The sequence below is a fragment of the Branchiostoma floridae genome, chromosome 5 (genome assembly GCF_000003815.2).
Source record: "Branchiostoma floridae strain S238N-H82 chromosome 5, Bfl_VNyyK, whole genome shotgun sequence".
Lineage (NCBI taxonomy): Eukaryota > Metazoa > Chordata > Leptocardii > Amphioxiformes > Branchiostomatidae > Branchiostoma > Branchiostoma floridae.
The window spans coordinates 7,424,086-7,438,193 of record NC_049983.1 but is presented as its reverse complement, the minus strand read 5'-3'; the positions used below and the strand labels follow the sequence as shown (position 1 = coordinate 7,438,193).

Genomic DNA, 14,108 nt, shown 5'->3' with positions numbered 1-14,108 from the left:
ATATAGGTTCATAATTGCGGCACATACGAGAAGAACACATCGCCAGTATCCATTGGTCTAGTGCTTTGTGGACAAGTAAGCGGAACTTTCAACGTGGACGAGAATGGAAATATCACCAGCGAAGGTACTGCCCCCTTTAACGTAACGCTTTCTATCTTTGTATCTGGTTATGTTTCTAGGTATGTTTCTGAAAGAAAGCAAAACAAACGTCTTCTTGTTTAATTTGAATATTGAGAGGCATCTTAAGGCGAACTCTCACTGCACTTGCGGCACCGGTGCGGCACTGTTGGGTTGGAGATGACTCAACGAATTTCAGGGATAAAGAACGAATTTTCTTCCGTTTTGTGTATTTTGTTGTCCTCTAAGTCATACTTATGCGTATTATGCAATATCTAGATTGTTAAGAATCGCGAAATAGCAAAACAGTGCCGCAGTGAACGAACCCCGCAGTGCCGCACCGATGCCGCCATTGCAGTGAGAGTCCACCTTTAGCAATCTCCTTTCGTTCCATCTAGGGCATGAGGCATTCAGTAGCCTGTCCGAGACTATTATGGACCTCGCCTCTGCTGCCGAAGAAATCCAAAACAAATCAAGTTCGAGTGACTTCGCTGTGGTCATTGATGGCCAGAGTTTTGAGGTGGAAGCCAACGGCAGTAAACCAAGGTTTAGTGCGGATTGCCCACCTGGGATGACAGCCCAAAAGATGGTTTGCGGTATGTAGCAGTTTTCATTTAAGACAATAAAATCAGATACCCTTTTGTGTCATTAAACGTGCCAAGCGTTTTAATGATACGTTTTATAAGTTTTATTGCCCAAGGGCTAATTGCAAGTGACAAAAATGACATACAAATAATGGTAAACAGTATAGCAAGCGACTACTCTAATCTAACTTACACTAATTAAAGATGTAACTTATAGGGTTTGACTTCTAGCAGTATCTGTGAATAACAGCTAATCGTGTTGATAATGACAAAATACATTTAAAAAGAAGACAATCGCAGCGTTATCAATATTTTGAAGTTGGGCATTTTTGTACGTATTGTAAACATCGGTTTCTCATCAATATGCACGATTTACGAGTTAGGAATTTTGGAGGCCGTTTTGACCACCGTGAAATAAAAAGACACCATGCCCTGTCATTTACATTTTCTAACAAATCAGATTGGTAACTACAACATGTACATCTTTCCTTTCAGTATACTGCGCACCTGGAACCTACTATCTAAACCGGATGTGCATCAGATGCCCTAAGGGGACTTTTCAAGACCTTGAGGGACAGATGTTCTGTATCTCCTGCCCGGAAGGTTTCACAACGGCTGGAGTAGGGTCCAACAATTACACCGACTGCTTCCCTTCCACAGGTCAGACTGACATAATAAAAACGCATCATCGTTTAATTGATATTTAAAACCTCTATGATGTTACACTTGTGTACTAATTCGACGGCAAACATCTCTATACAATAGTATATTTTGTTAAATACTGTAGAAATATTGGTCACAGAAAAGACGTAATATGATCATGTGGTGCCTACAAGAAGTTTCGTCAAAGAAATCGGCAAATATTTTTCATGGCACATCCATGTACATCCAAAAAATATCCTTTAGATTTCTGTTTGTCTTTGCACTTATTCTACAGCGTAATAGGTCTATCTTCTAAGATTTAGCTCAACCCCTGGGAAAGCAAGTTCTACCGTAGGCTGCTGACGTTTAACAAAGCTTGCAAAAGGTTTGGTGCATACTTACTCATAAATCAAGTGTCGCCCCGTGACTCTCGTAGATGAACCAATGACACAGACGGAACAAGGCTTTACCATGACGTCAGATGATACAGACTACACTTCAACAATCCTGCCAACCACAACTCCTTTGGGTCCAGACGACACCGAGGATACAACGGAGATCAAAGGTCATTAAACAATACAGAAGTGTAACGTTTCATGTATTTAGTTTAGAATTAACAACCTTGCCAGATTTGATTTTGACATTGATTCTGTGAACTCATCAACTACTAACCAACTAAATTTACAAGTTGTCAACTTACTGCTTTCAAACCCTTTTAGTCGATAAAATCTATTGATGACAGAAAAGGCAATGTTTTAAAATAAACCGATAAATGAGCAACATGTTATTTGCGCCACCATTACATTAATATTTTTTATCAAAGAGATGTCAAAATTCCAAATGATGCTTCACGAATGCTATACCTCTTTATATCCAAGGCTTACAAATATGTGCAGTAAGCAAGGCCCTATAATTTTGCCGGTATGATCCTGTATATATAATCTAGCGTTACCAAAACTGTTTACATGTTCGCCAAAAAGCAGTTACTCAAGCAACTGGATATGATTTTGGAAAGGGTCAGATGTTTCAGATAGCATCCACTATCTTTCGTCAGTGACAGTTGCTTGAGTAACTGCTTTTTTGACGTATCTTATTACCCGCATGTCTAACCTTCATCGACGTGTTTGCATGTTCATTGACTAGACGGCTATGAAGATATTGTGGTGATTGTCATCGCTGTTGCGGTTCCCGTTGTGCTGGTCGTTACTGCGATTGGCCTTGCAGTATTCTTCTGTAGAAGTAAAAGGTAAGTGTTTCAATGTTGAACGGCATTATTGAAATAACGATTGTCTATTGATATATTTTCCTTTCCTCCCATCGTGTCTAACACGAGGCAACTGAAAAAAATAAGCATTTCTAGACAAAATAGCATTTCTAGACAAAATGTTGCAATTGCAGCACCCTGACAAACATATCAATTTACAAATACGAAATTTAACTGAATCTCTCCTTCATATCAATTCAGTTTTCAGTCCCTACTATACGAGTGGGAAATTAATCATTCAAACCATTTTTACGTTTCGGTGTGTAATTGAAATGTTTGTACATTCCTTTGCTTATTGTTCTATTCATTTTTTTTCCAGAAAATACAGTGTCAAGATAGCTGTTTCAAGTATTGAACTCAATAACCCCTCCGAAAAAAGTTTCAAGGAGTCACAAACTATCGCTAGCACTTCTTTTTAAGCCAAAATATATGTAGAGTTACCACGACCAAATCACAATACACACTGACACACACGAACAAAGAGACCCACACATACAGTCATGTGTATACATACATTATATGTATAATGAATGAGGCCTGAACGTCAGTAGCCCAAATCAAACGAAACTCTGACACTGTATTGTATGAATTCCATTGTCAGGCAAGGTGAAGAAGTAATTGAATGTGTAAACTGTTGACGTTAGTATGATATATTTTAGATTTGATATCATCGAAAATGTTTTGGTCTTCGCATTAATCCGATTACTTCAATTCAATCCATAAATAGTTTCCTAAGTTTGCTGGGTTGTACTTAGGTTAGTCGGATAAGGATTGATGTTTTTTGTTGTATATCTCATCAGCAATTAGCCACATTCTCATTCATTTGATTGCATTTAACAGAATTTATATTCAAACTTGTGCTTGAACGTCGCAAGGCCGAACCTAAGGGGCCGAACCTATGCACAAACCTATGCACAGAATTATTCTTGAATTGCCCAAGTATTTCTTAGCAGTATTTTTAGTCAACCAACACATTACCGTATTCTGACAAGTTCCATTAGTCATTTGTTCATAGTGTCTTGCACGGTGTTTGCTGTATAAAAATGTGAATTATTGTTTTGCCTTCATCAATAAACATGTACAATTTATGCTCTGGAATAATTTCTAGTATGTTTCGTCTTTTTTTTGTCTTTCCTATCATACGTTTCATTCGCCAAACCTGCCCGTTAGGGCCCAGTATCGTAAATCGTTCACTACGAAATTGCAAAACTGCTCTGCTGATGAAGTCCGCTGTGTCATATTCTCAAGGCCCCTTCACACGAGGGCAAGTATGGGCCAGAATGCCATCAGAAAAAAATATTTTCTAGTCCTGGGAATTCTCACTGCATTCCAGATATCTGTGCCCGTTCTTTTGGCTGGCCCAAAAGTTTTTGACATGCTCAAAACGTTCGAGGTACATTTAAAGTGGAGAAATATCGAATGACATCTGAAGTTTATTCTAATTACAGTATGACCGCATTCTACAGCATTCCAATGTTATTCGACACATTATGATCTCATTCGATGGAGAACCGGACAGCCACAAGAATGATCACATATATCTGACATGCAGTGAGAATTTCTGGAATGTACAACGAATACCCAGGAATATATAAGAATTTTCATTCAAATGGCATTCCGGCTCATTCATCTCTCGTGTGTTAAGGTGTTAAGTCCATTTGGAATCCTGCCCGAATGTAGCAAATTTTGCAAATTCTTCGGGTGACATTGATTCAATCTATTTGGTCTTCCGAATTCTGTGTTTGTAGTGTACTAACTAACAAAGGCTAGACAGTTAACAGTTGTCGTTATCCAACATCCGAGAGTGCCTCCGTATCTTGAAGAGCATCTTCAAGAACAACACTGGCTAAGTTCACCTCAAGGTGGTGCTGTTGCACGAGTGTCGATCTCAGGGCAACTAGCAAAGGTCAAAGAGGGACAAGCGGTTTATGGACCTTTTGGAAAGGTCAGTTAGTTTAGCCTCCCAAGCAAGCTGTCTGGGCCTTTCTACATTGTTGTTGTTTTTTTGCTCACAATACACATTTTGCTGATGATTTCCTTATGCACTAGTCCGATGGTTTGTGCCACCGGTCCCTAGACCTCCATAATAGCAGGCCATCTTGGCCTTTTTATCGTTGGTTTTTGCTCATAATGCACTTTATGCTGATGATTTCTTTATCTACTGGGATTGTTTGGGTCTTATAAAAGTGTTTAAAGTGTATTAAAAGACGCCCACCCCTCTAAACAAATGCCAGGACCGGAGAGCCTGCTATGGAGGCTCAGTTATTCAACATTATCATACATGCCAGGGTGAATGATTGCAATCTCTACCTAGTACCTATATACGAACGTCCAGAAATTTTACCATTGATCCAAAGTGAACAGCAGCGTGAGCAGTACCAAAATGTTCGTTTGAAATCTCGAATTCAAAGCTCATTGCATCGGTACTGTGAAAGAGTGATATTCGCAATCTCCAAGCAAAGGTTTCAGTTGGGGGATAGTAGTGGGCGTAAGAAATCCCTGCCTCTACAACCATTTTCCTTCTCGACGGAAACCTTTGCTTATAGAAAATGCTTTTTTTTCGCCTTGGCTCAGAGGACAGTAATGCTCTTCGGCCAAATTACAATAATTCTATTTAAGCCTCCGAATGTGTGGTTGTTACACGACTTGCCAGATGTAGGGCAAGCCCAAAGATTATACCCGGAACCTATTTGTGTGTGTTTGTTCATGCAGGATTGAGTCGTGCCTTCGAGACAGACGTCTACCTCACTTCTACCTGCCTGACCTGAACCTGTTGGACGGCATACGTCACGAGACCATCGAGAATATGCGCGGTCGCATCAAACATGTGATAGACAGCAAGTCCGATAGGGACAGGGTGCTTTATACTGCTTGACCATACTATAACATCATGAATTTACAAGTACAATATACATAAAAGAACAATTGTGTGAAACATATCGCATTTACTCATTTATGGTAATCATTAAATACATTGTTTACCATGCTATCTAAAACGTCTGACCGTTTCCAAGCGTTATCGCGTTTGTTTGTTTTTTCACGTGACCTTGAATGTGCAGAAATACCTTATAATTAACAAACAACTCTTTTTGCAAACTCTTTGGTGCTTCCAAACAACGTCATCTGTCAATCAAGTTTGCTTGGCAAATCACAAACGTAACGTTACGCCATTAACAGGTCATGCATGTCAGATGAGATAGTTGATGTACCATGTTGTTGGACAACTTTGTACGGGGATCAGAGTGGTGACTTGTGAAGTACAGAAAGCACGAGACGGCCTCAAAAAAAGGTATCTTGGGGGTTGTTCCTGTCATATTTTCATAACTTATCAGCATGCTGTAGTGGTCAGCGGTCATTCTTCTGTAAAAGAGGGTCAAGGGATTGAATTCTGTACTTTTGTCACTTGTCCGACCTTGCCACTCGTCCAATTGCGTACGTGCAAGGACGTCGCTATATAACGTCCTCGGTACGTGGTCTACTGTGCATTGTGTTTGTGCAAAAGAGCGATCGCGATTTTTGGCGCATTGAATACGTGTATGCTGTACTGACGCAGCCTGTGTCCTCTTGTTCTATCAGTGTTGAGGATTTCTTTTTCCGTTAGCTTAACTAGGTTGGAATAGCGTTCTAATTAGCCTCCTAACCTTGATCGGAAACGGTGAAACGTTGGCTGGCTTCGCAGACTTCTTGAGCGGCGACGTTTATTGTTTGAGGTAGCGGTGATTTACGCTTTTCAACATGCACAGCTCCCTTTTCTCTATGCTAGAAAAAGGAGCGATGAAACTTGATTTCTCAAAACAGAAAATTAACCTTAGTCCACAGTTAAAATTGGCTCCCCAAAAATAAACCCAGTTACCTCATAAAGTTGAGAAGAAGGCTATGCAGTAATCTTCCACCAGAAAGTGTAGCGTAGGTTCTCTATTGAACCAATCGCACTTTAAGAGTCAGCGCTTGTACGGTGCCGACAAGAGGGAAGGTCGTGAAGATAGTAGCTCATTCGTCGTGCGACAGTCACGACAGCAAATTGACAGCACTTTTTGGCAGCCGTGGGTCTACAAAAGAAAGCTGTCGTGTTTACACAGATCAATAGAATTTTATCTAGTCCAAACGTTCGTGATCAAAAACACCTTATTTGAAGGGCATCCATTGCAATGGGCGTAACTCGAATAGGAAATGTAAAATGTTTCTATCCTGTTTAAGAGTTATGCTTGAAACAATTTTCATGATGTTTCTGCTTACTACTTTGTAGCTTTTGATCAAGACAATAGCCATAAGAGTCGTCAGACATATCAAATTCAAACTGTAGCCATTACACACAGAACTGCCACGACACATTTCTTACAGGGCATTGACATTTTGTATGCCTCTGTAACAGTAGGGTTCAGGGACATCTAATTGTGCAGAATGTAAACGTGTGGCTGGGGCCGGGGGCTAACACTGCAAAAAATGGCCTTGTATCCTGACAAATCCGACGGATCCGGAATCGTGCATCATGGCGAATACGGGACGTTTCCGAGCGAATCCGGACAAATGTGTGGCCTCATAGAAGCCTTTCTCACAGTGATCCCTAAAGTTGAGATCTTTCGTTGACATAGATAATACAAACTTGGAGTTTTTTGGCTGACGGAGAGTATATTATTGATATGAAGATGACATGAATAAAACCAATAACAGACAGGTTAATGTTGTCCACAAGATGACGCTTCTTTATCTATCTGTACACCATTGCACTGCACAGCTACTATTGGCATTGTTACCTTCGCCAGAATGGCGGAAGATTATGTTTTGAGCGTGAACTCCTGTCTGTCTATCTGTCTAACTTGCATAAATCTAGAAGCCTTGGATGGATCCTGATAATATTTGATAGGTGGGTAGGGGTCGGGACGCATGACGCACCCGCTTACACTAGTCAGGGGTGGGAGGAACCCCTTACATCCTTGGTTGAAAGTCCTCCTAGGAGACGGATACTCCGAACAACAAAGCTGCATCTGCTGGAGCCGTCTTACACATGGCATACAGCTCTGTCCCTGTGAAACTAAAGGTGGACTCTCACTGCACTTGAGGCACTGGTGCGACCATGCGGGGTTCGTTCACTGCGGCACTGTTTTGTCAATTTCGCGATTTTTTAATAATTTAGACATTGCGTCATACGTAAAAGTATGACTTAGAAAACAACAAAATACACAACACTGAAGAAAACTTGTTCTTTATCTCTGAAATTCGTTGAGTCATCTACGCACCCCGCAGTGCCGCACCGGTGCCACAAGCGCAGTGAGAGTCTACCTTTCGTGCGCCAGTAGACGAGAGGGTGGAGAAGAAATTGCACACCCCTCCTTCACCTTAAAAGTTATGTGCAGGTCAGGCAATACCTGTGTACCTGCTCATCTCATCTGTCGAAAAATTCGACAGGAGAATCCCCCCTCCCATCTCGAATCCTGCACGAATGTGGCCAAAAGAATATCTTGAATGTACTCGGAATATCTAGAATACACTACGAATGCACAGGAATAGAAAATAATTTTCATTCTGACGGCATTCTGGCTCATTCCTTCTTGTGTGAAGGGAATTTCAGGCCCATTTGGAATTCCCACTCGAATGGCCCTGAATGTGGCACGAATTTTGCAAATAATTCATTCCGGTTGGTTCTGCTTGATTCCTGCACGAATTTTGCAAATAATTCATTCCGGTTGGTTCTGCTTGATTCCTGCTGATTCGGTTTCAGTGTGAAGGCCCTATTACCTGAGGATCTCCAGGGTAAGGAGCCGCATGGTCAGGGCAAGGAGGTTGCAAATCAGGGCTAGGGCCAGTGCGCCCTTGTTTCCTCCTTAAACTCTTTTTCTCTCTAAGAATGGCAAATAGGCGATACAAACATGATTGAAATGGCGAAGATTGTCTCTTACAGTTTTTTTGTAGGTGAACATAAAGTAAAACAAGTGTCTGGGAAAGAGTGGCCTGGATGCTTAGTCCTGTGGTTTAGCAGCATTTTGGCTGGATTTTTTTTGTTTGCCCGCACGCGTTCTGGGGTCTCCAACGGATCCGGATGTCATCCATAAAATTAAGTCAGTGTGGCCTAAGATGTTGCAGCGGAATGTTCAGCTTTTATCATTATCTTGTGTTCAGGACATGCTGTATGGTCATGGTTTCTGGTCGATAGATATCTCGCATGGTCGGAAAGAAGTGACATGAGCCTGGGCCCTCTAGCAGCTTCCTTTGGAACCGTTTCAGGTGCAGATTTTGAAACAGGAAGAAGGGATGAATGAATAGTTATGAGTCTTGACCTGTAGAAAGCCTTGAAGCGGACGTCCAATGTAATGGAAAGTAAATAACATAAATTAGGACCTAGTTTACATAGCTAATGAGGATAATTTGAATTTCTATTTTGATAAATTCCAACTGTGACAGGAACATCATGCATTCGTAACGTAGTTCGGAAGAAAATCAGTTGATATGAATTATGCAAATCATGACCTATTTTGCATAATCAATGCGTGATTTAATCAATGTTTGATTCTTTAGTGGTAAATCTTGGTGGCACATTCATTCTAGTAACACAAATGAGTTAGATCCAAGTTATCATCATACATAGACTATGTTATGACACTGAGCTCATTAAGTCAACTTTCTACACCACATACGATAGTTTCCAACATGGCGGACACCAAGATGACTCTCCGCATGCCGGGCGAAGATTACATCCGCTATTTCCAACCAAGGGGTCTTCTGGACACTTACTACCGCGACTTTCCTCAGCAGGACGATGGAAAAGATTACCGACACTGGCTCATGAATACCCACCACCAGACTTTCAAATCAGGTAAGTCAATTTTTTAACTAGACAGGCAGCATTTTCTAGAAATTTGCCTTTTGTCAAGCTAGTCGTACACAATACCATACCATTAGGCTCGCTCCTAAGGCGTCGCCAAAAATATCTTTTGCCATACAATGGTATGTGCGAAACTGTTCTTGACAAAAATTGACATTTTTGTGATGTGGATGTAATATGCCCATTTTTAAGGAAGCTATAACTACATTAACAAGTATAGACAAGTAGTTTTTAGGGCACGCCCACTTATTTCTTCATCATTCCAAATATGGTACCCGGACCGATTCTCACAGCCAAGCCGAATCTCATAGAACACCGGCCGCCTCGGACAGGGCCTCTGGCGTACAGGATTCATTGTGTGATTGCCCAGCAAGTCTAGCCTTCAGCGAGATCACATCAGTATAACTTTTGTTGGGGACACGTCTGGCGTTATATTTGACACCTTAACAGTTTTAAAAGCCCTGAACTCGCAAATTGTTTTATTTTTCAGGTAAGTTCAAAGGAAGGCGCCTTCTGGATGTCGGTACTGGGCCAAACATCATGAGCGTTTTGAGCGCCAGCAAGTACTTCCCCGACATAACGTGTACGGATTACGTGCAGGTACAGTTACGTTTATAGTATCACCTGCAATCCAGTCTTTTCGTGGCTTGGGCTACGTAGGATGCGGGGTCTCTATGGGACGTAGATAGCTTTCTGCCGCTGGGGTAATCATTCGCACCTGGTAGGATTTTCACGTCGTAGGAGTTTTGCCCAATGGGATTAACTCCCACCGTGCAAAACTCCTACCGGGTGTGAAAGATTACCCCAGCAGCAGAAAGATTCTCTTGACCCGAAGGTAGCCTGGCCAATCCACGGTAGACTGGATTCCAGGTTACGTTTGTCAAAGAACAATGGACAGCAAACAGTAAGCCGAATATTAAGGAGTTGGGCTACCACTCAGCTGCTCAATTAAATGCATTTTTTTGTTCTTCTACTCTTTTCGATTTTTTTTAATTTTCTGCTAATATTAGTCAATTTTTACATAATGCCAATCTTAACGAAATCAAGTTTTCACAACTATTTTTCTCATTCTTTTGCTTTGAAAGTATTCTTCTGGGGTTCTCTCTTCTAGAACTGCCGCGACGAGCTTCAGATGTGGCTTCGTGACGACCCCGGTGCTTTTGATTTTGGCTCTTACCTGCAGTACCTCAGCACACTGGAAGGGGGCAGGTATGTACGTAACATACACATAGAATCTGCATCACTGCTTAGCTCTATGTCTGCACCGTCTAAAGTTGAGTATTACAACCATTTTGAAGCCCCTTTCCACTGCATGGAGACCGCTGAGCGACTTTATAGCGATCAGAACTGTACTTGTATGACCTATGGCCCTGCTTTTATTCCAGCACTACCCCAGAGGACATCGCAACGCGCCTGCGCACAGCAGTGAAGGCCGTCCTGCCCTGTGACGTCACTCAACCAAACCCGCTGGCGCCACAAAGGTTCGAATTTCCCTTTAGAAATTACGCAGAATTTGATAATAAGGCTCACAGAAATATTACCAAAAAAGATAATGTAATGGCTGTTGTTTGAGGCATCAACGATTCCTGGGGTGATTTTTTTGTTTCAGAATAAAATAGGAATCTTTCCATTGGTATATGCTTCGGTCACAACTTGGAAAAGAGGACCCCTCCGGTCGGGTAGTTTACGAACTATTTTTGCACTCGCGGGCGTGACCCCTACGTGGCCCAGTGGAACATCCTGCGGCTAACGGCCTATTTGGGGCCCGGCCATGCCCAAAAATAACCCGCTTGTAAACTAGACACATACCGGCATTTAAACAAGAGTATACACATGCTATATTTTTTCTACACTATTCTACACTCTTTCGTGCCCTCGGGCAAGAATTTGTAATAAACTATTACCATCAATCATCTGCCACAGTTTCGAGCCCTTCGATGTCGTCGTCTCATGTCTCTGCGTGGACTCGGCCTGCAAGACCAGGGTGGAGTACTGCGCATGCCTGGGAAACATGGCGTCACTCGTCAAGTCGGGCGGAGGTCTCATCCTCGTCGGTACCCTGAACGGCGGTACCATGTACACTGTGGGGAAGGAAATCTTCTACAACGTCCCCGACATTGACGAAGATTTTCTTCGCGACAGTTTGGAGAAGGCTGGTTTTGAAAACGTTGAAATTGAGCTGCAGTCCAGTAATCTGGATGTGAATCTTGCCAACACACCAGCTTTCTATTACCTGACAGCCGAAAAGGCCTAAATTGTCGCTACCTTCTAACTTCATCATGCAGAAGATAGGACGATAAATCGTTTTGTGGCTACCAAATTTCATACTATAGAATCCACACCATCCAAAACTCTTAGCGATACCAACTTTCAAAAGCTTAGCTTTGAGTGATGAGAATTTTATATACGGCTTACGTATTGAAAATTATTAAATATTAAACAAGATAGCATTTGCCTGATGAAGGAAAACTTAACAAGCATGATTATGAAGTTTGAGAAGGTGGACGTCTTGCAAGTGGCTGTTACCACTTTCCTGTACGTTTCTATATTTCACCCATACCACAGGTTTTGGCTGAAAAATATTGTTTTTCCTTAGGTTTTAACTTCTTCTTCTAAAGCGTCCAAGTCGATTAATTTCTGTCATTTTTTGGCGACGCCTCAGGGGCGGAGGCATTTTCTACAGTATTACGATCGCTTTGAAAGAATTTAGAAAATTCCACGAACGCATTCCCTTGGGAATTGATTTTTGGCTATACTCGGGGGGTGTCGTTCTTTGTTAGTGGTATTTGAGGACTATTCTAGCTGTTTATTTTTCTTTGTTGTTTAGGCATTCTTTGTGTCAGGATTACTGATTTAAGGAACGGTCTTTTCACATAACCGGGAATGACTGCAATCCTTGCACATCATAGGCAGTACACTCTGTTACAGATTGTTACGATGTTTCGCATGCTTATGAATATCATAATCAATATGTCCCAGCTTTTATTTCTTATATAAGCTTGTGCTTTTTGCAATTTGGAATGGAATGCTTCAAGTGGTTGTCGTTTGGAGCTATAGAAAGGATGATTTTGAGGGTAGAAAAATAGCTTTCGCCTTTGTCTTTTGAGCTTTGGGATGATATGCTTTCATGGGATCAAAACAAATAATGAAGACGAATATGTCAGTTTTATGTCGATATCTATAAAATATAAAGTGAAGTGATTTCAGGTAATTGTCGTTTGGAATTGAAGCTGGTGTGTTACGCCGAAGGGCGGTTATACCGGCTATATAGATACATATTAAGTAAAGCCTGATTGTGAAATGTTAATAAATCACATATTTCAAACAAGTCATGAAACCAATGGATTTCACGTTGTTTAGATTCTGCTTTGAAGACTATGGCTAGCACAGCTAGAATAAAGGAAGGACGCAGAGACAAGGTTTTCCGTACACTTGGCACGGGAGACTGTTGAAGTGTTTTGATGTTACTACATAATGCTGACCCCGCTAACTTCGGTCACAGGTTGGATACAGAATAATTGTACTGAACATTCCTATGGCGGTTCTCACCTTTACTACATCCATCTCCGGTTTGATTCGGTCCGTCGTCGCTGAGGTTAACCTTATGTACGGTTCTTTGATACACATGCACAATCAACTACTACTGCAATGTATACCCAGTACACTAAAATGCACAGTAATGGTATAAATCACCTCAAAACTAGTCCGTGAATTCTCTAACTAGTTTTAGGTTCACTATGGTTGTAGCAGCGCAATCAATTGGCTATTCTAGATCTGCTACTGGTCTGGCACTCTCCTCTCGTTGTCTTCCTCATGTCGACGGTGCTGTTCTGGGTGATTTGTAGCTCCTTCCCGACTTTATAAGGCACACGGACGTCTATTCCGGCTCCTTCAGTGATGCAGCTCGTCTCACTGACTTGCACGGACTCCACTGACTTTCCCTGTCGTGGTAGGAGTCCCTGTGCACGTTGTGGCGGAACTGCGTCGTCCTGGTGGACACAGGTACGGGTGTCAGGAACACCTTGACGTTGTCACTCGTGGTCAGTCTGTTGGGATCGAGAGAAAACACAGAGATCACATCGCCCGTTTCAAATACTTAACGGATACACTGATACTGAAAATAACGGTTTCTTCCAATTGAAAGCCAACTCATAAATTTGACACAGTCGTTGTACGGCTGTTTGGATGCTCGTCACAGCTAAGATATGTTGTAGGCACTGCTGTACGTAGAGAGAACAAAAATAAACGAAAAGAGTCGCAGTATGTGGCGTGGCGGAGTTGTGGAGTCATGGTGAACATCTTTACGGGTGCCAGGGATATTTTGTCTTCGTCGCTCTTAGGACACACACTCATCTCAACATGATCACCTTAGCTGATTGATATATTCCAACAAGTCTGCATTGATTACACCCCTATGTCTGCGCTTTCATCAGGCGCACTCACTCACATCACACTGACCGGTTAAGTCCTCCCATCAGCAAGGCAGTCGATGGAGCCCTGGAGACCACGGCGGTTTGATCTGACTTCTACCCTGTACATGGGCAAAACATTGAAACTTTCAACTGTCTCTGACAATGGGATACAAAGTAAATGAAATATTTACAAAGAAGCTGTGGTATCCATCTAATCAAGTTACAAATATTCCAGTCTGCACAAGCTGCCCAAATATTAAGTCTCCAGA

The 14,108-nt window shown here is 41.8% G+C and overlaps 2 protein-coding genes and 1 long non-coding RNA gene across 3 annotated transcripts in view; all 3 read left to right on the top strand.

Moving 5' to 3' along the window:
- LOC118415651 (signal peptide, CUB and EGF-like domain-containing protein 1) overlaps nucleotides 1–1,916 on the top strand; it is an 8,305-nt gene extending 6,389 nt beyond the window's left edge. Inside the window, exons 7-10 of the mRNA XM_035820377.1 lie at nucleotides 7–124; nucleotides 516–713; nucleotides 1,197–1,361; nucleotides 1,780–1,916. Of these exons, the coding sequence (XP_035676270.1) occupies nucleotides 7–124; nucleotides 516–713; nucleotides 1,197–1,361; nucleotides 1,780–1,916 (618 nt within the window). The remainder of the gene's footprint in view (nucleotides 1–6; nucleotides 125–515; nucleotides 714–1,196; nucleotides 1,362–1,779) is intronic.
- Nucleotides 1,917–2,460: 544 nt separating this feature from the next.
- On the top strand, nucleotides 2,461–3,696 carry LOC118416604. Its single transcript, XR_004831232.1, has 2 exons — nucleotides 2,461–2,589; nucleotides 2,927–3,696. It is a non-coding gene; the product is annotated as an uncharacterized LOC118416604 (long non-coding RNA).
- A 2,101-nt stretch (nucleotides 3,697–5,797) lies between these two features.
- On the top strand, nucleotides 5,798–12,070 carry LOC118416129 (nicotinamide N-methyltransferase-like). Its single transcript, XM_035821204.1, has 6 exons — nucleotides 5,798–5,892; nucleotides 9,243–9,418; nucleotides 9,918–10,027; nucleotides 10,539–10,636; nucleotides 10,813–10,908; nucleotides 11,351–12,070. The coding sequence occupies exons 2-6, from the start codon at nucleotides 9,253–9,255 to the stop codon at nucleotides 11,679–11,681; spliced, it is 801 nt and encodes a 266-aa protein (XP_035677097.1). The 5' UTR covers nucleotides 5,798–5,892; nucleotides 9,243–9,252; the 3' UTR covers nucleotides 11,682–12,070.
- The last annotated feature ends 2,038 nt before the right edge of the window (nucleotides 12,071–14,108 follow it).

Excerpts from the sequence above, each read along its gene's own strand:
- LOC118416129 (XM_035821204.1), top strand. The coding sequence starts at position 9,253 with ATGGCGGACACCAAGATGACTCTCCGCATGCCGGGCGAAGATTACATC. Across the intron at positions 9,419-9,917 it reads CCACCAGACTTTCAAATCAG|GTAAGTTCAAAGGAAGGCGC; the intron begins GTAAGTCAATTT and ends TTTATTTTTCAG. Across the intron at positions 10,909-11,350 it reads AACCCGCTGGCGCCACAAAG|TTTCGAGCCCTTCGATGTCG; the intron begins GTTCGAATTTCC and ends CATCTGCCACAG.